Below are 24009 nucleotides of genomic sequence, written 5' to 3' on the forward strand. Positions count from 1 at the left end.
TAAACAATAAAGCAAGCATCCTTTACCAAAGTGAATCATTGTTGTCGGGGTTGTACTAGCTGGCTTGGGAGGAGGGTTTCCTTGAAGGTCTACAACATGAGCTGTAATGGAAAAAATGTATTTTTCTTATGTCTTAAGCCATCTTTTCTTAGCAGCAAACCTGTCAGTGACCTAATGGTTAACATTTCAAACCAGAAACATAAAGTTTCAGTAATTGCAATTGATTAAAAAAAATATCTTTCTGTAACATCATCTATACAAAAAAATTCCAAGAACGTGCTATCATGCCATAGCAAGAGAAAGTGATGAACAATTTTTTTAAGCATGTAAAAACTTTTTTATTCTAAACACATGCAATCATTTGTCAGATTTGTTCATTAAGGAGTTACAGATAAGTCTAATTTTGGCTTATAATTGTAATATCTTTAAATCAAACATTAAGTCAATTACATTTCTGTACTGTTTTTAACAGACATAATACATATTAACAGCTGTTCTTAACAATGTGTTTTTTTTTCTGAAACCAATACATTGGTTATTTTATCAAGCATAGTGTGCACGTGTATAATGATTCTAATTTTAGCTCAGCAGCTTTTTAAACTATATTGTACAAATGTATTTTACTAATTGTGCTACCCACCAAAGACTGGTTGAAATCTAAGTAACCAACATAAACCTCAGTGTTAATGTTTGCAGTGTGCCAAGCAATGTTTTTGTTTCTGTTATATGGCTTTTGGTATTGGATTCGTAAATGCCGCATTAATGTTTGTGATGTACTATTTATTGGAATGACAAATGCAATGCATTTTATAACTAAAAATGTTCAGGATGCACCATCTTCAGGAATGACAGAGATATAGCAACCAGATGGACACATAGACACTTATCCTATTATTAAGGTGGATTGTTACTCAAAAGCATATGTTTCAACCTCAATATATATTTGTACAGAGACATGTTTAAAACTAACATGATTTCAGTAAAAATTTTTGTTGTGATGAAAACATTACAAATATAATTTTAAATATACTTAAAAATATAACATTTAATATAAACTTGTAAACTTTATTCTGCATAGTGTCTTTCTATAGTGAATGTCATCCTATGATGTTGTATAGACAAACATATACAATTTTTTGTAGCTATACTGTATATCAATGATAAAATTGCCTGCAGGACCATATGATTTATTCTTCTTTGTTTTGGAGCATGATGCAAGGAGGACTTTTAAATTAGTTAGTGTTCATAAGGTATTTGGTCTTAATGAAATTTATGGCATGTTTTAAAATCTTTAGCACCCAATTAGCTGACATCTTCAGCAATATCTGTAACATTACCCTGTGCCTAAGAAAATAAAAGTGGACTGTCAGAATGACTTCAAACCTAGTCTCACACTCTAACCATGATGAAGTGCTTTGAGAGATTGGTGCTAGGACACACTGAATGGAATATTCCAGACAGTCATGATCACCTCCCGTTTGCATATTATCACAACCAGTTCAAAGAGGATGCCACATTCCTTTCACTTCATACCATTCTGGCACAACTGGTATGCCATAGTCCTGTTTATAGAGTACAGCTCAGCATACACTGATGTATTGGAAAATCTGTCTATTTGAGACCTTTGTGACTGACTTTCTAACCAACAGACCTCAGCATGGATCAGCAGCATCACATGCTTTACTCTGACAGGGTGTTATTTTTCTGGAAATGTATTAACATGGAACTTGTATATGTATATGAGAACCAAAAAAAGCTCAAGACATTTTTATTTTGAGTTTAACTTCAGTAAATTATTAACTCCAAAAACAGCTCCTTAATGGTTTAATGACATTTGAGAATGTACATGTATGCAGTACCATGACTGTTCTTTTCACTATTAGAAGTAGTACTGTCATATGTTCGGAATACAGTGAAATTATTACTAGCATATCTAACTAACATGCAGTATGTTGACACTCAAATACAATGAAGAACACAGATTGGTAATGCTGCTACAAAAATAATGGCTCATTTCACAAGGAATTATCCAGAAAACTAAAGTGTAGATTCTACATCTAAATGAGGCATTAAAAACTATATTTTCTTATTTGTGCCATGATTATAACTTTTTCAATTAAAAATAAAATTGCTTTACAGTACCGTGTTTTAAACAGCTGTAAATCATACAAATGGCAAAAATGAAAACCTTAAAAAATCTGTTACTCTTTTAGTTGAATTTTTTTGTTATGTTTGTGATGTAAGACGATAGTATTTCCATTACCCTGGTAAATCTTGGGAGGCTGAGTTGTACTATAGGTTAGTTTATGTTGACTTTTCTCCATCTGTTTGTCCTCCTTAATGTAAAGCAAAGTAACTGGAGGGACTGAGGTAGTAGTTGAATTTCCAGCTTCCTGATGACTGGAGGATGTAAAAGGTACAATCTTCATTGATGGTGTAATCTTTTTTATGCCATGCTCTTTACCTGGATAAAAAAGAAGTCCAACTAGGTTGACCTTTATGTTATCCATATGAGAAACAGCATATCAATAGCAGCAAATGTCTTCAATCATAATCAGCTCAAGGCCAGGGTTAAAAAAAATGCTTTCAAAGAGATTAGTCATGATTACACATAAAGCAGTTGTCATAAAAATGGTGAATTCTGGCAACAAAAATAAGCTGTGTTGTGATAACAAAAGATGGGAAATCAATTAAAGGACAGAACAAACCAAAGCCAAGAATTAGTAGAACAGAGTGTGTATTCATATTTTTGGATATCAATTTCCACTTTAAAAGTGTAGTCCCTGAAATCTCGTTTTTTTTTGTAAACCAAACATTTCATATAGTGAATCATGCTCTCAATAATCACAAAGTAACGTTATAGTGAGATCAGCAAAACAACATGTTAGAGCCATTGATTCATGTGATAATAATTAGAAGTTACACTGTTCTCAGGTTTTCAACATCTTTGTGACATTGAGAACACTGTGCATTTTCTCTTACTATTTGCAACACCACTTCCTTAAAGCATTTGCTGCGTCATCACCATGAAATAATACCTTTGAACATTTGAACAGATAGAAAAATATGCATTATTTTCTATTTCTTCCTTCACATTAGGGCAAGAAATTTTAAAAACAAAAATCTGGATGTTAGACATACATGTGGGGAAGGATGCATGTAAAGTTGACATCACAGGTGTTTTATTTACTATCAGCAGTACCGAATTGTACTGAATGTGATATGTTCTTAGCCGACCTAAATTAACTGAGATATTCAGAAAATGGAAGTATCCTGAAAATGCTTTTTAAATATTGTGATTGTTGTTCTGTATACTAAATATACTTTCTTATTGTTCCTTTATAGCTGTAGATCTGAATTTCGACACTAATGATTCAGTGTAGAGTGGCATGATGGCGCAGTGGAGACTGGTTTCCTTCTTGTGCTATAGTTTCCTTCTACAATCCAAAGATATGTGGGTTAGGTAGATTTGTGATGGTAAACTGGCCACTGGTGTGTGGGGGTTCTTGCAATGGGCTGGTGCCTTGCTTGAAGACTGTTCCTGTGTTGCAGCCAATGATTACTGGCATAGCATCCAGCTACCCCACAACCCTGCCCCGGATAAGCAGGTATGGAAGATGGATGGATGGATGGATAAATGGATAGTTTTAATTTATTATAATTTTAACAAAATATATCCTTTGGTCTATTCCTGTGTGACAAAAATGTAATAAATCAAATTACCGATAGCCATAATCAGTATAATTGTGGCTACTAATATTAAATACTTTTTAAAAATTTAGTGAAAATAAGCAAAATACTTTCTTTCTTAGATTTCTTACATGTTAGCCATTATTAAAGTTTTGGTATGTATGGGCAAGGACTGAATTTTGAAACTATTAATTCAGTGATGTTAAATATTTACAGTACAAGAGAAAATTATTAAGATTCTAGTTTTTTGCTTGTAACCCTATAAGACATAACATACAAAATTAAAAGTAGGAATAACCACAAAACAATCATATCTTTATTAGTTACATCTCTATTTGATTTTGGGGTTTCAAAATGTTTGCTTAAAAGACTAACAGATGGTTTACAATGTAGATAAACAGATACTTAAAAATAATTTAAAAAAATGTTTAAAAACCTTAACATTCTTTCTGCTTTGCAGAAAAAACTGGAACTGAAGCATGCACTTTACTTTATACAGTATCTAATAATTGAAAATCTTATGTGTGTGCAAAGAAGTCTTGTGTGCACTTTTGTTCAGAGCGTAGCAGGTTTGGAACGAAAAGCTCAAGATTCCAGAAGTCTTTTGCCCAGACACACTCCCATTCCCAAACAAATGAAAAACATGTAGAAAAAAGAAAAGGAAAAAAGTTTGTTCAATAATGCATGATCTATCATTTTCTCAGTAAAATGTTTTAAAATATACATATTTAAATTGCAATACATGCATTGTCCAGACAGTAAAAGAAACTTTCACTGCCTGTAAGTTTTTTTTTTCATTATACGGTAGTATCTTACATATTAAAAAAATAGAACAATGTTTACTAGTGATTGAAGTTATTTGTAGGTATCCTAATACTAATGTACATTTTTCAGGCAACAATTCCTGTTTTTTTTCTTCTCTTAAAATAAATTTAATAAGAAATAAAGTTATCTGTTTTAAAATGCAAGGCATTAGTTATTTAAGATATTTAACATGTTTGAACCAGGGGTAAAAACTCAATACTACCATGTATTAATCTCTTAACTTACCCCTAGGTTCATTCACTTTTCTCATTAGGCTCAAAAGTATGTTTCTCTCTGTTTCTTCAGAATAATTTTAGCATAAATTTGTGAAATATTTGGAAAGAATGAACCATAAATAAATAAATTACTAGTAGCTTGATTTGTAACACCATCAAAAGCACCTTAACATTAATTCTACAACACACTGTGACAACAGAAAAGTCAATTATAATGTAAAACAAAGATTAAGAAGGTAAAAATAATGAAATGTAAGTGCCAGAGCAGGATTTTCATTTCATTCATTTTTGATGTGCACAGGAAAGTAAACCTGCGACATCTACTTAGTGGAAACAGTGGACATACTCAGATTTCTGCTTAAAGCTTATAAAGACAAAGACAAGCTAAGTGTTGTTCCTCAAAGCTATCTATTTTTTCCAGGGAGCAATAGAACTAAACCAGCATACCTATAGAGCACAACTCTAGTTGTGCCAATATTAGTTGCAATAATTGCTACCAAATGCTTCCTAAAATTGAATATCAGTTTTTCATATTGTTGTGGGTCAACTTTTTTAATTCAGAAACATGAACTGCTCATTTCATTTCCTGACACAGAACCTCTATGGAGTTTAGGTCTGGACTACAACTAAGCCAGTCCAAAACTTTAATTTTACTTCTTTTCGGCCAATCTGATGTGAACTTTCTTTTTTTGTTTCTTGCTGCATGGCTCAACTACACTTCAGTTTTAGCTGATGGATGGATGACTGGGAATTCTCTTTAAAAATGTATTGGCACGTCATTTTGGATTTGGGCCAGCACAGCATCCCTAAGCCATTAGACTACCACCACCATGGTTGATAACTGGTATGGTAACTTTCAAAATACAAGTAATACTGTGTTTGCTTTTTATGAGACATGATAGTTGTCACCAAAATAATTCCACATTTTTACCAACAAAACATTGTCTCAAAAGGCTAAGGGATCTTCCAGGTGCTTCCTGGCAAATTAGAGATGAGCTTTTATGCTCTAGTTTGTTAACAGTGGTTTGCTTTTGCCAGCAACTCATAAGCATTGTGGGGTCATAAGCATTGACCTTCGGTGAGGCAAAAGAAGTCTGTTGTTAAAAAGACTCTTACTTGTTCATTCAGATGCTCATTATTTGATATTAAAGTTTGGAGGAAAAATTCAACTTCAAAGCTTTGCAGTAATTCAGAAAATCAGGAGAGGAACAAATAATTTTTCATGCCACTGTACATAGATAGATAAATACACAGAAAGGCAATGAGACATACAATTAGCCTGTGAACAGTGCAAGTAGTAATACTTGCATAAATGTCTTATTTGCAGAAGATGATAAAGCAAAGAAAAACAAGAAAAAAAAAACCATGCACAAACCTTGTATTTCAGAAGGTCTCCTTCATGAATCGATGCATGTGATTAAGAATTAAACTTGAAATGAATTTACGGTTCTATAGCATTCTTACCAGACCCATCCTTTTTTAGTTCTGTGTATTCCAGACTTACTTCGGAACCACACATGCATGCCAGCAGTAACAAAAAAAAAAAAAAAACAGCCAGATGCCAGCCTTGTGTTCAGTTTTGATCCACATGTGCCAGAAAGCAACATAATTCCTTTAGCCAAGCATGAACCAACTGCATATAAGCTTCAGAAAAATGCATGTTAAAACAACTAACTTTCTGCGTTACCCACGGCAACCTGTGGCCAGGCAGCTACTTTGGATTTTGATGTCTGGAAAGATTCTTGAATCATTTCACTTGGCACTGTAGAAAATAATGCAGGTTAAAACAGTTGAGGTAGGTAGATTTTGGAAGTCTGGTTAGTAGCCCACAGTACTACAGTATGCATTTATTCATGTATTTTAAGTAAACCTGAGAATTAAAAGCACAGAAAGAAACACAAGAAAGAAAGTAAACTGTTTAGGGGCTCTAACAAATGATGCTTCAGCATCTTCATTATTACAAGGGTGTGTTTATCAAATATTTTCACATGATAAATGAACTCTGTACTATTTGTAAAGGTAGTGAGAAGTTGAGCAAAATGACACCTTTCATCGGCTAACTAAAAAGATTAAAATATGCAAGCTTTAATCAGATAAAAGCATAGCTGAGTTCAATGCTCTTGACACTTGTGTTTTTTCATAGGACTCCTTGTTTTCTTTTTTATTTACTTTGATATATAATCTTAGTAGTGATAAATTTATTTACACAAAACCATGCATAAATCAGACACATAATAATAAACACAAATGCACCTTTTATGTAATACGACCATTTAACCCACAAAATACTCTACAAAAGTACAGTGAGGCAAAATAAAGGTATTAACAATGGCGATAACATCTTGCCATCCCCAAACTTTCATTCCTTGCTATTCTGACGGATAACGTTCTTTTCACATTCTGCTTTTCAACCAAAACTATTACAGGATATCATGATCATATTCTTATGGTTCCATTTATCCTTCAGGATGACTAATAATAACATGCAAAATAATGTGAACACTTGGTATCTGGGAATAAACAAAATGCAAACAAAATATAAATGGATTTTTAAAATTACCATTAGCTGGCTTTGATGGAGATGGACGCCCATTCACTTTTGAAGAAATAGGTCTGGTATATGTCTTGTTGAAGCCTACAAAGGAAAACAAATTAGGGTATTGTAATAGGTAATTACTGTGTTTGTCCTTCTCCAATTTAAGCCCATCTGAAAGTACACCAAACACAGCTGTTAGTGGATTAGGAGGGATTGTGACTCCAAGGCTATCTGAAAGGCATTTAAAGATTTTGATCCAAAATGATGTTAATTTGGTGCAGGCCCAAAACATATGGCCCAATGAGGCTAGAACTTGATTGTAACATTCTCAGGTTGGATCTTGCTCTGGACAATTTTAAATGAGACAGATGCACTCTTCTTCTTCTTCTTTTGGCTGCTCCTGTTAGGGGTTGCTACAGAGGATCACCTTCTTCCATATCGTTCTGTCTTCTGCATCTTTCTCTTTAACATCCACCAACTGCATATCCTCATTCACCACATCCATATACCTTCTCTTAGGCCTTCATCTTTTCCTCTTGCCTGGAAGCTCTATCCTTAACATCCTTTTCCCAATATACCCAGCATCTCTCCTCTGCACATGTGCAAACCAATGCAATCTCACCTCTCAAACTTTGTCTCCCAACCGTCCAACTTGAGCTGACCCTCTAATATACTCATTTCTAATCCTGTCCATCCTCGTCACACCCAATGCAAATCTTAACATCTTTAACTCTGCCACCTCTAGCTCTGTCTTCTGCTTTCTGTCTTTAAACTCATCCACCTTCACCAACTCTACTCTCTGCATCCTCACCATTCCACTGACCTCCCTCTCATTCACACACATGTATTCTGTCTTGTTCTTACTTACCTTCATTCCTCTCCTCTCTAGAGCAAACCTCCAACTCTCCAGGTTCTCCTCACCCTGCTCCCTACTCTCGCTACAGATCACAATGTCATCAGCAAACATCATAGGCCACGGGAACTCCTGTCTAATCTCGTCTGTCAACCAGTCCATCACCATTGCAAATAAGAAAGAGCTCAGAGCTGATCCCTGATGTAATCCCTCCTCCATTTCATCCATCCATCCATCCATTATCCAACCAGCTATATCCTAAAACAGGGTCAAGGGGGTCTGCTGGAGCCAATCCCAGCAAACACAGGGCACAAGGCAGGAACAAATCTTGGGCAGGGTGTCAGCCCACCGCAGGGCACACACACACACCCAGACACTAAGCACACACTAGGGACAATTTAGGATCGCCAATGCACCTAACCTATACAAATCTTACATACTTCTCTGCCATTCCCGATTTCCTCATACAATACCACAATTCCTCTCAAGGCACCCTGTCATATGCTTTCTCCAGGTCCACAAATACGCAATGCAACACCTTCTGGGCTTCTCTATACTTCTCCGTCAACACCCTCAGAGCAAACATTGCATCTGTGGTGCTCTTTCCTGGCATGAAACCTTACTGCTGCTCACTAATCATCATCTACCTTCTTAACCTAGCTTCCATTAGTCTTTCCCATAACTTCAAGCTGTGGCTCATCAATTTTATCCCCCTGTATTTACTACAGCTCTACACATCCCCCTTATTCTTAAAAATTGGTACCGGTACACTTCTTCTCCACTCCTCAGGCATCCTCTCACTTTCCAAGATTCCATTAAACAATCTGGTTAAAAACTCCACTGCCATCTCTCCTAAACACCTCCATACTTCCACAGGTATATCATCTGGACCAACAGCTTTTCCATTCTTCATCCTCTTCATAGCTGTCCTTACTTCCTCCTTGCTAATCCATTACACTTCCTGATTTACTATCTCCACATCATCCAACCTTCTCTCTCTCTCATTCTTTTCATTCATCAGCCTCTCAAAGTGCTCTTTCCATCTGCTCAACACACCCTCCTCACTTGTGAGTACATTTCCATCTTTATTCTTTATCACCCTAACCTGCTGCACATCTTTCCCAGCTCGGACCCTCTGTCTAGTCAATCAGTACAAGTCCTTCTCTTCCTCCTTTGTGTCCAGCCTCTCATACAACTCATCATATGCCTTTTCTTTAGCCTTCGCCACCTCTCTCTTCACCTTGCATCTTATCTCCTTGTACTCTTGTCTACTTTCTGCGTCTCTCTGACTATCCCACTTCTTCTACGCATTCTCTTCCTCTGCATACTCTCCTGTACTTCTCCGTTCCACCACCAGGTTTCCTTTTCCTCCTTCCTCTGTCCAGATGTCACACCAAGCACCCGTCTTGCTGTCATTCTTACTGCTTCTGCTGCTTTTGCCCACCTCTCTGGCAACTCTGCACTGCCCCCCTGTGCCTGTCTTACTTCCTCCCTAAGCTCAACCTTGCAGTCTTCCTTTTTCAGCCTCCACCATTTGATCCTTTGCTCTGCCCTCTCTTTTCTCCTCTTCTTCTTGACCTCCAATGTCGTCCTACAGACCCCATCCTATGCTGCCTAACTACACTTTCCCCTGCCACCACTTTGCAGTTTTCAGATTGAACCTCCTGCATAGGATATAATCTACCTGTGTGCATCTTCCTCCACTCTTGTACGTCACCCTATGTTCCTCCCTCTTCTGAAAATATCTATTCACCACAGCCCATCCTTTTTGCAAAATCCACTATCTTTTGACCTTCTTCATTCCTCTCCTTGACACCCTACATACCCATCACCTCCTCATCTCCTCTGTTCCCTTCACCAACATATCCATTGAAATCCACTCCAATCACCACTTTCTGTCCCATGGGTACACTGCCCATCACCTCATCCAACTCACTCCAGAAATATTCTTTCTCCTCCATCGAACACCCAACTTGCGGAGCATATGCACTGACAACATTCATCATCATACCTTCAGTGTCCAGCTTCATAATCATTACTCTGTCTGACACTCCTTTCACCTCTAAAACACTCCTGACACACTGCTCCTTTAGAATAATCCCTACCCAATTTCTCCTCCCATCCACACCATGATAGAACAATTTGAATCCACTTCTGATCGACCTGGTCTTACTCCCCTTCCATTTAGTCTCTTGCACGGAAAATATATCAACCTTCCTTCTCACCATCATTTCGGCTAACTCTCTTCCCTTACCAGTCATACTGCCAACATTCAAAGTTCCTACCCTCAGTTCCACACTCTTTACCTTCCTCCTGTCCTTCTGCCTCCGGACACGTCTTCCCCCTTTTCTTCTCCTTCTTTGGCCAACAGTAGCACAATTTCTGCCAGCACCCTGTTCGCTAACAGTACAAGACAGATGCACTTGATGTATAATTTTAAGTTGAATAATTATATGCTTTGCGCATGTGGAGCTAGAGTGAATTCTGTGCATTGCTACCGTACACTCCTTTTCTGAAATGTTGAGTGAGAGATCCTTTTCCCACTTTACCCTAGGACCTTTGAAAGTTAGGGACTTTAAAATGTTTATGTATTTTACAGAAATGCTGTCTGAGTCTTCAAGACTGACCAATATTTTTTCTGGAATAGAAATAGGTGCAAGGTGAGGAAAATTGGGCAGATTTTGTTTAGCAAAGTTTCTAATTTGGAGGTAGTGAAAGAAATATGTTGCTGGAAAGTTAAATTTGGATTGTAATTGTTAGTAGGATGTGAAGACATTGTCTATGTACAAATATCTAAGTGATTTAATCCCAAATGTTTCCCAGACATTAAAAACTACATACATTTGAGAGGGTGGAAAAGGGTGCTTGTCATGCAGAAGTGCCACAGATTAAAGCTTCTCTATCTTGAAATACTTCCTACATTGGTTCCATATTCTGAATGAGTGAAGCACAATTGGGTGGTTAGTATATTGCCGATAATTTGTATTTACTGGGGTACAAAGCAAGGAATATAAAGAAGTGCTGCAGGATTTTATTTCAATTGTGGACCAAGCCTGTGTATGTTTATGTTCATCTATTTGTGTCCATATCCAGGTTTTTATAGCTTGTATATTTTCCACCCAGCAATAAAACTGAAAGTTAGGTAGAGCCATGCCACTTTCTGCCTTAGGTCTTTGTAGGGTCACCCTTTGGCTATGTGGATGTTTTGAATTACAAATAAATGAGGTTAAGCTTGAATCTAACTTCTTAAAAAATTATTTAGTTATGTATATTTGAATGCTTTGAAATAGAAAAAGAAGCTTAGAAAGGATATTCATCTTGACAACGTTAATTCTTGGGGCTAAAGCGAGATGAAGGGTTGACCATCTATTTAGGTCTTGCTTTGATGTTTCCATGCAGACAGCAAAATTTTGTTGATAAAGAGATTTATGTTTACTTGTAATGATTACCCCTAGGTATTTAAACTGATCTGCAATGATAAAACGGAAGGTGTCCAATCTAATATTGTGTGCTTGAGAGTTCACTGGAAGAGCACACTTTTATTCAAATTAAGACCAGAAATATTTTGAAATTCTGTTAGTGCTGTTAGAATGCAGGCACAGTATTTTGTGGATCTGAAATATACAGTATCATATCATCTGCATATAGTGAAATTTTCTGTTCAAATCCTTCTCTGATAATCACCTTTATCCCATAAGCATTTCGAAAGTGAACTGCCAGTGGCTCAATGGGGATTGTAAAAAGCAGTGGTGACAAGGGGCATTCTTGTCTAATACCACATTATACAGTAGTTTGAAATAGTCTGAATTACTGTTGTTAATACAAACTGAAGCTTCTGGACTAGTATATAGTAGTTTGATCCATGCACATATGTTCAGGCCAAACCCAAATTTCTGGAATGTAGTAAAGAGGTAGTTCTATTCAACCATATCAAATGCTTTTTCTGCATCCAATGATAATAATATCTCCGAGGTGTTAGACTTTGGGAGTGAATATACTATATTAAACAGGCGTCTGCCTTTAATAAATCCAGTTTGGTCTTGTGATATTACTGAAGGAAGCACTTTGTCAATCCTTCTAGCTAGGACTTTAGAGAGTATCTTAACATCATTATTCAAAAGTGAGATTGGTCTTTGATGCACATTGTAATAAGTCTTTATTTTGCTTAGGAAAGTTGGTAATTAATGCTTGGCGAAATGTTTGACGTAGAATTTTATTGTCTCTGGCTTCTATAAATGTTGCTAATAAAAGGGGAATTAACTTAATTGAGATTTTTTTATAAAATTCAGCAGTGTACCCATCAGGGCCTGCTGCTTTCCCACTCTGAAGTAAGCGTATAGCATCTAGTAATTCTGACAGTGGTTTATCCAGTTCTTCTGCACTGAGAGTATCTAGTTGTGGTATCTACAATGCATCTGGAAACACATTAGGTTGTGTCTTGTCTTCTTTAAACTGAGTAGAATATAAGGACTTATTGTAGTCTCCAAATATATGCATTATATTTTTATGGTAAATGATTTTGTCTCCATCTGTGTTGGTGATTGCTGGGATTGAATTACAAACTTCCTGCTTGTGGATTTGTTGAGCTAAGATCTTATTAGCCTTCTCTCCATGTTCATAGTATTGATGTCTTGATTTAAAAATGAGTTGTTCTATTTCTTTGGTGGTGCCATGCAGGCTGCGGCTGCACGGGCTCGTGATAAAAACACGTTCTTTATAGAGATTTAATGTCACTCAACATGGAAATTCAGACATATACTCGTCTAAACCTTCTGTCATTGGGTACGGAACAGGATAAAGGACTAGTAAATCCAAATACCATGGTTCTACTGAAAGCATTTGGACTGCTACGGACGAGCAGTGAGGCCAGTCTAGCACCCATATTATCTACCAGTGCTATCCATGCCTTGAGAACAAGACGGCGGCGGTGTATGTGTAAACAAAAGTGAGGTGTCCGCGGTGGGCTGAGCGTTAAGGCTAAAGCTAATCCATGCAGAATGCCACTACCATCGATCTTGGTGGCAAATATCCGCTCACTGGAGAATAAATTGGACTACATTCGGTTGGATTTAACATCGAAGCGGGAGATTAAGGATTGCTGTGCTTTAGTCTTTACGGAGTCCTGGCTCACCGACTCCACAACCGACACTGCTATTAGCCTAGAGGGGCTAACGATTCATCGGGCAGACAGGAGCAGCAGTCTCAGCGGCAAAACACGGGGCGGAGGTATCATCGTCTACATAAACAACAGATGGTGTCTTGACTCAAAAATAATCCATACATGTTGCTCTCCGGACACTGAGTTTTTGGTAGTTAAATGCCGGCCTTTTTATTTGCCACGGGAATTTTCTGTTGTACTTAGGCAGCCATTGACACACTCTGCCACTATATCAACGATTTGCAAACCACACATCCAGAGGGAGTAGTCATTGTTGCTGGGGATTTTAACCAGGCAAACATGAAGAGAGGTTTACCCCATTTTTACCAACATGTGGACTTTGCAACTCGAGGAACCAATATATTGGATCATGTCTACACCAACATTAAAGGAGTATTCAAAGCATCCCCACGTCCCCATTTTGGCTCATCAGACCACATCTCTATTATGCTAATCCCAGCATATAGACCTGTGCTCATCAGATCAAAACCATCACTCAAACAGGTGAAAGTTTGGCCAGAAGAAGCCATGAATGCACTACAGGATTGTTTTGAGTGCACCGACTGGTCTGTGTTCAGTGAGGCAGCTACCACAGATCAAAGGATAGACATAAATGAATATGCAGAGGCTGTGTCTGGCTACATAAATAAATGCATGGAGGATGTCTGCGTCACCAAAAACATCATTGTCAGGGCAAACGATAAACCGTGGGTGACTGCTGAGGTGCGAGTTTTGCTGAAAGTGAGAAACTCTGCTTTTAAATCTGGAGATATAGCTGCCCTTAGAACAGCAAGAGACAACCTAAATAAAGCTATCAGAAGAGCTAAAAGGGCTCATGGAAAGAAAATAGAGAGTCATTTTCAAGATCACAGGAACAGCAGAAGATTGTGGCAGGGGATTAAATCTGTTACAGATTACAAAACAGTTTACTACCCCTGTGATGATAGCTTCAACTTCCTGAATGACCTATCAAGGCACTGTGTCTGGAACCGGATGATGTTCTACGGACTTTGAGGAGAATTAATCCAAGGAAAGCTGCGGGACCAGACCAGATACCAGGTTGCGTACTCAAAGGATGTGTGGAGCAGCTGACACATGTCCTTACGTATATATTTAACATCTCTCTGTGTCTCTGTTGTGCCATCTTGCTTTAAAACCTCAGAAATCATCCCGGTTCCAAAAAATCCCATAGTCACAACCATGAATGACTATCACCCTGTAGCCTTAACATCAATAGTGATGAAATGTTTCGAGAGGCTGATCAAGGACCACATTACTTCTGTCCTACCCTCCTCTTTTGACCCACTCCAATTCGCCTACCGCTCCAACCGTGCCACAGAGGATGCCATATCTATTGCACTCCATTTTTCGTTGGAACATCTGGAGAACAGAGACGTTATGGTCTGCATGCTGTTTGTTGATTTTAGTTCGGCTTTTAATACCATCATCCCTCAGAATTTGATCAGCAAACTGGGCCCATTGGGAATGAGCATACCTCTGCAAAACTGGATATTGGGCTTTCTAATGGATAGGCCACAGTACGTACGGGTAGGAAAGAATAAATCAGATACCATCTCCTTGAGCACAGGTTCTCCACAGGGGTGTGTTCTAAGTCCCCTCCTCTTCACGCTCATGAACCATGATTGTTGTGCCAAGTTCAGCACAAACCAAATTATTAAGTATGCGGATGACACAACAGTGGTGGGTCTCATTCGAGGTGATGGTGAGGGGGATTACAGAGAGGAGATGAAGTCATTTGTGGAATGGTGTGATAAAAACAATCTGATACTGAATGTCAACAAAACGAAAGAACTGGTGATCGACTTCAGGAAGAAACAGCTGATACACATCCCGGTCTACATTAAGAACACTGCTGTGGAAATTGTGCAGTCTACCAAGTTCCTGGGAGTCAATGTGACGAACAACCTCACCCGGTCCCTGCACACCTCCTCCATCGTCAAGAAAGCTCACCAGCGCTTGATCTTTCTGCAGAGGCTAAAGAGGGCCCATCTGAGTAAGTCAGTCCTCACCACTTTTTACAGAGGGACCATAGAGAGCATGCTAACCAGCAGCAGCTCTCTGTGGCAGGAGAGCTGCAGTGCTTCGGACTGGAAAGCACTGAGGAAAGTAGTGAGGGCTGCGGAGAGGATCATTGGAGCCCCGTTGCCTAATGTACAAGATTTGGCAAAACAACGCTGTCTGGCCAGAGCTGTGCGGATTTCTAGAGACCCTACTAATCCTGCCTCTGAACTCTTTTCTCTCATGCCCTCAAGCAGAACGTACCGCAGCCTGAAATGTAGAACTACCAGGTTTAAAAACAGCTTTTTTCCTAATGCCGTTCATCTTTTAAATGAAGCATTTTAGTATTTTATTGTAAGCATTTTTAATTCAGAATTTTATGTATTTTCAATTTAGACTTTTATGCACTTATAATTAGAAATTTTTATGCACCTCTAATCAGAATTTTTGTGCATCTTTAATCAGAATCTTTCTGCACTTTTAATTGAATGTAATTGATTTTAACTATGTGTTTTTATTAATGTCTTGTGCATCGTATTTTCGTTCTGCAGCACATCTTGGATGTTCTGCTGAATGACAAATAAAATTGAATTGATTGATTAAGAGGCTGAGCTCTGTATGCAGAGCCTGTCTTTTCCTATAAAGTGCCTCATTTGGACATCTGGCATGTTCTTGATCTATTCTGGTAATTTCACTGATTAGCTCTGATATCTTCTTGGTTTCCAATTAATTTTTGTGGGAAAGATATGAAATAATCTGTCCTCTTAAGAAAGCCTTCAAAGTTTCCCAGAGTATTCCTGCAGAGACCACTGAGGATAAGTTTGTCTCTAAACAAAATCAATTTGCTTAGATATAAATTCTGTACAGTTCTCGTCTGCTAATAAAAGTGAGTTAAGATGGCAGTTGTGAGATGATCATGTGGGACATAGTGATTTTATGCTCCATGATCAAAGGGGCATGGTTGGAAATAACAAGAAATTGTTATCTATGAAGAAATAATCAATTCTTGAATAACAGTGATGCACTGGTGAATAGAAGGAATATGCTCTTGAGTTGGGGTTTAGAAATCTCCAGGGGTCTGATAAGTTATGATCAGTTACAAATTTAGGGCGGAGTGGTGGCTCTGAGGCTAAGGATCTGCGCTGGTATCCCGAAGGTTGCCGGTTCGAATCCCCGTCACTGCCAAAAGAGATCCTACTCTGCTGGGCCCTTGAGCAAGACCCTTAACCTGTAATTGCTCCAGGGGTGCTGTACAATGGCTGACCCTGTGAAAACTAACAAATTCCTAATACGAGAAATTGTATAAGGCGAAATAAAGAACAAAAAAAAAACTGTGTAATTGTTTTTGCAGTGTAAGATGTTATCAACCCTGTGGCATGAGACCTATCTAGTTCTGGATTTAAAACACAATTAAAGTCCCCAGTCATTATAATTTTATGAGTGTTCATATTGGGAATGGATGCAAATACGTTGTGGATGAAGTCCCTATCATCCACATTGGTATGTAGATAATTATCAAAATCGCTTTACAGTTAAATATATTACCCATGACAATTACATATCTCCCTTCAGAATCAGATAACACATCTGATGCTACAAATGAGATTGTTCATGTATAAGAATTCCCACACCTCTAGTTTTCTTTGTAAAACTGGAATGAAATATTTGGCTGGTCCAGTCTTTGTGCAGCCGAAAGTGATCCTTGCTTAATAATTGGGTCTCCTGTAAAAATACTATTTTAGCATTTAAACTTGTTAGGTGAGAGAATGCTTCCTTTCTTTTTAATTCGTGATTGAGACCTTTAACATTCCAGCTCACAAAGTTAACTATTTGGTTATGGAGACATTGCTTCTGACATTTTGAGGTCTTAATTTAACATGACATTTAATTTCTGACATTTTATAGCCTTCATTTAAGATAGTACATTATTACATAAGACAGCTTTGACCTTAATTTCCAGTTTTTACAGGAGTTATTACCATGAAGCCTATTTTTAATTTGGCTCTCACAATTATTAGGATTAAAAGGATAGATCAAGAATAGCTTGCTCTCTTTCTCTACCCCCCTAGTATTTTGCATCCTCACGTGAGGCTAGACCACAGTTCACAAAGTCCCACTCCTCTGACATACCTAGAGGCAGAGCATGTCCAAAACAATTTTTTTAAAAGGCCTCTTTTGAAGCCTAAGGCCTACCCCTCAAGGCAAAGCCTCAGATTTAAATTTTGTGAAGCCTGGCAGATCACAGTTAAATCTATGAGAACTCCTCTCATAACTGGAATTATTAGGTGCTGAAGAGGTTCTAGAGCGTGTTCTGTCTTCCACACTCACTTGTTATTTAACTTATAATAAGCTAATGAGACTCTTTCAGTCTGGCTTCAGGGCACAGTACAGCAATGAAACTGCTCTGCTTGAAGTTAGTAATGATTTGCTTATGGCAACAGACTCTGGACAAATCAGAGTATTAATTCTGTTAAACATTATTGCAGCATTTGATTCTGTCAAGCATAATATTCTGCTGACCAGTGGCTTCCTATTTATCAGACAGGCAATAGTTTTTTAGTATTAGTAACAGCATTTGCAGCTCAAGAACAGTTACACACGGAGTTGCTCAGGGCTCTGTTGTCGTCCCTCTGCTGTTATGTATCTACACACCTCCCCTCTGGCCATTTTATTTGTAGTTTTGGAATGGGATATCATTTTTATGCAGATGATACTCAGATCTATTTCACTGTTAAAAATAAAAGTTCAGAGTTTTCTCAGTTCACAACTTGCCTCAGTAAAATTAAGTCCTGGAAGGAATACGACTTAAAATTAAATTGCAACAAAACCTAAGTCATGCAAATTTTCAGTCACTCTTGATGATAATGTCATCAGACTTTCTACTTCTGTCAAGAATCTTGGTGTCATTTTTTCATTCCTCCTTTTCTTATTCTACTCACATAAACCACATTAAGAAACCATTTTATTTTCAACTCTGTAACAACATATCTCATGTTTGCCCATACATCAACTTTTTTATATACTTTATTAATCCCAGAGAAGAAACTATCTTTTCACATGACCTTTGGGAACCAGAGCACAGGGTCAGCCATTGTACAGCACCCTGCAGCTGAGTAGGATCCCTTCTGGCAGTAACAGAATTTGAACTGGCAACCTTCCAGATACCAGTGCAGATCCTTTGCCACAGAGTCACCATTTCGCCTAATGCTGAGAAACTTTTCCATGCTTTTTTCACATCTTGCATTGACTGCTATAACTCAGTACTGGCAGGTGCCTATTCTATCTTTTATCACAGCTCCAGTTGTTTCAAAATTCTACTACAAGAGTCCTTACACAGACCCTTAATAGCAAGCACATAACACCCATTCTGCCCCTTCTTCACTGGCTTCCTATGTCTTATAGGGTTGAATACAGAATTCTATTACTAATCTACAAAGCTTTAAATGGCCTTGTACTAGACTACATCAGTAACCTCTTCCATTATTACGCTCCTATTCGCCCACTAAAGTCCAATAATTCTGGCAATCCTGTTGTGCCCCAAATTAACCTGTGCTCTATATGTGACAGAACCTTCATTTCTATTGTAGGTAGACTTTGGAACGACCTCCCTAAATTAATTTCATCAGTTAAATCAATTAATTTTCTTAAAAAACAACTTAAAATTAATTTGTTCAGGAAGGCATTTAACTTACTCTGACATTCTGACCCTTGTTCAGTTTACCCTCTTTGTCTAGATACTCAAGATGATTAGCATTTGTATCACAAATTGTTATTTGTTTAAGTTTATCTTGTAGTATTTTCTACTTTTGTATTTTATTCTCATGTATTGTCCTTATTCTATTTCAAAGCCTTATGTATGCTGCGATTATCTTTAGTGCTTTATGTGGATATTATTTATATTCCATGTTGTATATGCCCTATTGTTCATTTAAAATTTCTGTGAAGCACTTTGAGCATGAAAAAGGTGGTATATAAGTAAAATGTATTATTATTATTGTTATTATTATTATAATAACCCAGCAAAGATATTTTTAAATGCTCTTCACCATAAATCTTTGACAATTGAAAAACCTTTGACACAATTTGAAAATTGTGTGAAAGGCAAGAATAAGGAATGTGAAGGATTTTGATATTCAAGACAGATGTTTCCATGAATAACTGATGTGTAGATTAATGAAGACATTTTTGTTGGTTCACAAAAAATACATGTCATCAATGACAAGCAGTTTAAAAATCTTCTTCTGGGGTTGGAGGAAATCAAAAGAAAAACATTCAAGGATGTTCTTGAGAATATTCTTGACCACCACAGAGCACCCACATCCAGCTTGACACAAAGTGATGTCTGCAATCTTTTGTTTGCTATTTGTCTTCCATGCAATCGTGATATGCCAAATTTGCAGACATTTTGCATTAAAAACAATGTGAAGTAGAACAGCAGCCAGCATCTTGTTTTTATTCATGGCTGTCTATTAGGTCGTATCTGTGTGACAAATTTGGTTTTATTAATTTTACATAATCATAGTGGAAATTATAAGTTAATTTGAACAGTCAAACAAAAAATCTAATATGAGCCAAAAATCTGAATTCAGCCACTTTGAGCATCAGTTTGTAAGTATTCTTAGTAGTCTATAGCAATGTATAAACTTAAATGCATCCAGTATGTACTTTGAAAATCAATGTTACTATTGTAACTTTTTCTCTGGCATCACCTCCCAGACTTGTGGGGCAGTTCACACAATGTCCCCCCAGAGATGGCACCTATACATATAATATGGCTGAGCAATACGATATGTGTCCAGTTAAAGATTAAGCTATTATATAACTGTTAAATGACCTTAAATTGAATACTCTGTATACACACAGCAGGTTTACTACTGGATTGATAAAGTTATACAAAACAAAGGTAAAAATTGTTCATAGTTAAAAGACATTTAGCTAAAATGCGTAGAGTTTTTGTCAATTTTCAGTACTGATAATTATGCACTAATTGAACCATTTCATAATCATGAACTTCACTTACCAGGCTTTAAAATAATCCTTGAAGCATATGGCTACAGGAGAACAAAAATAGAAAAAATGGAAAATATGAGAATTAAAAATGCAACTAATAGACAATCTAGAAACAGGTTAATTTAGCAAACTATAAAAGCTGAATGTACATCACACTAGTGTTTATTTTCATTTTTCATTAGCATTTTAAGGTTCTGATTTTAATCTAATCTAATCTAAAGTGTATAACATATTGAAAACTTTATGGACTAACAAAGCATGGGTATAAATAGGTGTTGGAGAAAATCAAACAACTATAAATTTTATGTGAATGATAACAGCATTACTGTTACTCTTTAAACTGTAAATGATAAAGCTTTTAAGTCTTTGCATACATATCTATCTATATATCTATAAATGTATGAACAATGAATAGAATACAAATAATATGGAGTAATAACAGAACTCATAAGACATACTGTATGCAAATAAAAATTTCTTATCTTTAAGGCACAGAATAAAAATCTTAAGTTCAACTTGAATGGTTTATAATAGATTTTCAAAGACTGAAGATCAAAACCAGTTTTGAAGTGACAGTTTCACTGTCTTAACAGAAAATACTGTATAAAAAATTAGAAAATGGTAAAAAGTAAAAGACGGTAAAAACATCTTTGTCACATCATTCACAGTTCAAAGTGTAAATCTAAATAATGGGAGTGCAGTGAATAATAATAACCCCATAAACCTATAAAGAGTTTAAAAAAAAGGTATATGTAAAATGATTATTCTGTGTTTTTTATTGTTCTTTTTCATTAACAATTTTTAAAAATGAATGTCCTTTCCAATATTTTGGAATTATTTAAAATAAGAATACATATCTCAATCAAAAGACTTCATCATTAATACCACACATTCTGTTTTAACTCTGTCATGCAGGGCCATTTTTTTTTTCGATTGGTGTAAAATATTTTACCAGACTGTTTTTGTAGCTGGTAATTGAAGTATGACTCAATATATTCCACTACTAAAGGCCAAAACATTTTTTTACAGTCTGTATATTTTTCTTCCTCTATTACCATTTCAAATTAACATATGTGCCTGCAACATAAAAGGGCAACATTGTCCTGTAAATAGCTGTTAAAGGGTGGCAACGGTACGGTAAAGTATTCTACTTTATGTGTTATGTGAGTTTTTCCTTGAACACCAATAAAACTGAATCAAAAAGAAAATGTAAAAATTATTTTTAAAACCATATAACGAATACATTTTAATCATGTAAACAGAAATGCGTCATCTGCATTATATCAGGTTTATCATTACAGTGTATATTAAATGTATTTTAAAAATAAATTATTTCACCATTAAAAAAGTAGAATATTAAATATTAAAGAATGCACCAATACAGAGATAAAACAAACTTCTGTAGTAGTTGTAAAATTTTCTTAAACTTGGAAAAAAAAGTAAATAGGACAAAAGTCAACAATGCAATCAGGAGTCATACTTAACTGTTTCCTTAATATAACATAAAACAACAAAACTGATATTTATACTGGAAGGACTCACCTGGGACCTTGTTAAAAACAAGATGGAAAAATGTATAAAATTCCATTGTCTTTAGAAAGAATCGACCAATTTCAGCACAGGACCTTATTATGTAATTTTAAAGTAGCTCTAAAGCATCCTTATTTCTAGAACCACTCACATTTTAAATACACCAAAAACAATCAAGTATTTAACACTAAATACATATTTCAATAAAGCAATACACTGAATAGTTTGTCTTGTTTATCTCATTAAAGTCATCTATAAGGTGTACTGTAACAGAACATTCCATAGACAAGATAAACAAACTAAAGAGCAGCAATGAGGAGCAAAGGAAATCATACATTCTTGGCAAATACACATACATACTGTAAGTTAATTCAACTGCAATGCAGTCAAAGGATTTGTTATGAGTCATAGCACAAAGTTACAGTACAGCAGTTTTGAAGTTTGTCACAGGGCAGAAAGTATAGCATACTGGAATAAAAAGGAGAGAAAACAAGCCCAACAGAAATGAATAATTAAAACTGTTCTTCTGTTTACTTTCTACAGGTTTGCAGCCTAACTGTAGAAAAGCAAATGTAGCATTACCTACATTTTTACAGTATATTCTCTTAACATGTATTTGTCTCACATTTTATATATCAAGTCAATTAAAAAAAATTGATGGTAACAAAACAAAAAAAACTGCTAATTAATTTTATTTATATAATATCTTCTTATATAATACGCTACCATGGCTGTCCATTTGTCTGTCCAGGATTTTAAATCACCTGTAGCTCGCAAACCGTTTGAACTATTGACCTGAAATTTGGTACACATATACTACGTGATGATTGACCTTCAAGGTTATTCTTCATTTTATTGTGGCGCATGCGTATGGGCGCTGTTATCTTTCCCTACCACCTCCGCCGTCATCCCCTACCTCTTTTTTATCTTTAAACATTCTTGAGGCAGATTGAAGACTTAAGTGCCAGCTTAAGTGAAAAATTAAGGAAAACATACTAAGTAATTGCAACACAAACACTGACTTAATCAGTTTTAACGCAAAAAGATGCCCATGAAAGAAGAAAGAAGAGAAGAAGCGGGCCTCTGGGTTGGAAAAAAGAAGAGCTGCTCAGCAAGCAGCAAGCGCATCAACCTCTGAGCAAACGAATGCTAAAGAAAGAGTATGAAAACTATGAATGCTCAAGTCAAGTGTATAACCATCTACTGGACATTTTTTTATTTTGTTTTTATTGAATCAATATAACTTGGAAATCCCAAATTAATTTTCATAATCTAATTGCAATTTGCAAATTGATAACACTGCACAACAAAGTTTTTGCTTCTTGAATACTGTTGGGTGTTTCTTATAGATTTTTGGGCGCTGATCACGACTATCACATCAAAATGTACCCATCACGTACCGTTTCAGAGAAATCTTCAGTTTTGTCATGATTTTTTATAATATTTGTATCCAAACATTTTTGCTCCCGTAAGTGACTTAACAACAGTTTGTGCAGCCTGGGCATGTCCAGGCATGGAATAAAGCCAGGTTGGAAGCTGTTCTGTGGAAGTTGACATCCTGGGCATGCCTGTGCAGGTCTGAACGAGCTTGACGCTGTCTCAGCATGCTATACAGGTGGCTTGCATGCACAGATCCTGCTCATTTGGTTAATATAGATAGTCAGTGTGTATGTATAGTATCAGTATAGTATCTGTAGCAATATAACAGTAAGTAAGCTTGATGCTATAGACGTTTTGGTGTCAGGTGATAAGTCTCATCAATGTCGTAACAGCCGCGATACATTCTGCTATATTTGTGGCAAATATGCACTTGCGCCACAGAGATGTTGGATGACTGCTCTTGTTAAGAAAGCTTATCATCTGTATTTTGGCTGCAAAATTGGTGATCAAGACAAGGAATGGGTGTCTCACAATTGCTGTGTGACATGTGCTGTCAGTCTGAGAGTCTGGGTTACAGGCACTTGAAAGATGATGCCGTTTGCTGTTCCGATGATATGGCGAGAACAGAAAGATCATGTGACGGACTGTTACTTTTGTTTGACTAATGTGTCTGGTTTCTCTGCCAAAAACAGGAAGTCAATTGAATATCCTAATCTGCCTTCAGCAATTAGACCCGTGCCACATGATGACAGTCTTCCAATTCTGAAACCACCAGAGGATTGGACCTTAGACA

General features: G+C 36.6%; 1 protein-coding gene across 9 annotated transcripts in view; it reads right to left on the reverse strand.

The window, feature by feature from the left end:
* The window catches only part of LOC114650360 (target of Nesh-SH3), a 254882-nt gene that overhangs the window by 102957 nt on the left and 127916 nt on the right, over positions 1-24009 (reverse strand). For 8 of the 9 annotated variants that reach the window (XM_051926063.1, XM_028799939.2, XM_051926061.1 and 5 more), the window contains exons 7-11: positions 20317-20347; positions 7291-7365; positions 6406-6492; positions 2264-2464; positions 27-101 (exon numbers count right to left, since the gene is read on the reverse strand). In XM_051926063.1, the coding sequence (XP_051782023.1) occupies positions 27-101; positions 2264-2464; positions 6406-6492; positions 7291-7365; positions 20317-20347 (469 nt within the window). The remainder of the gene's footprint in view (positions 1-26; positions 102-2263; positions 2465-6405; positions 6493-7290; positions 7366-20316; positions 20348-24009) is intronic. The other variant, XM_051926064.1, reaches the window with a different exon arrangement.

The sequence above is a fragment of the Erpetoichthys calabaricus genome, chromosome 4, assembly GCF_900747795.2.
Source record: "Erpetoichthys calabaricus chromosome 4, fErpCal1.3, whole genome shotgun sequence".
Taxonomy (NCBI): domain Eukaryota; kingdom Metazoa; phylum Chordata; class Cladistia; order Polypteriformes; family Polypteridae; genus Erpetoichthys; species Erpetoichthys calabaricus.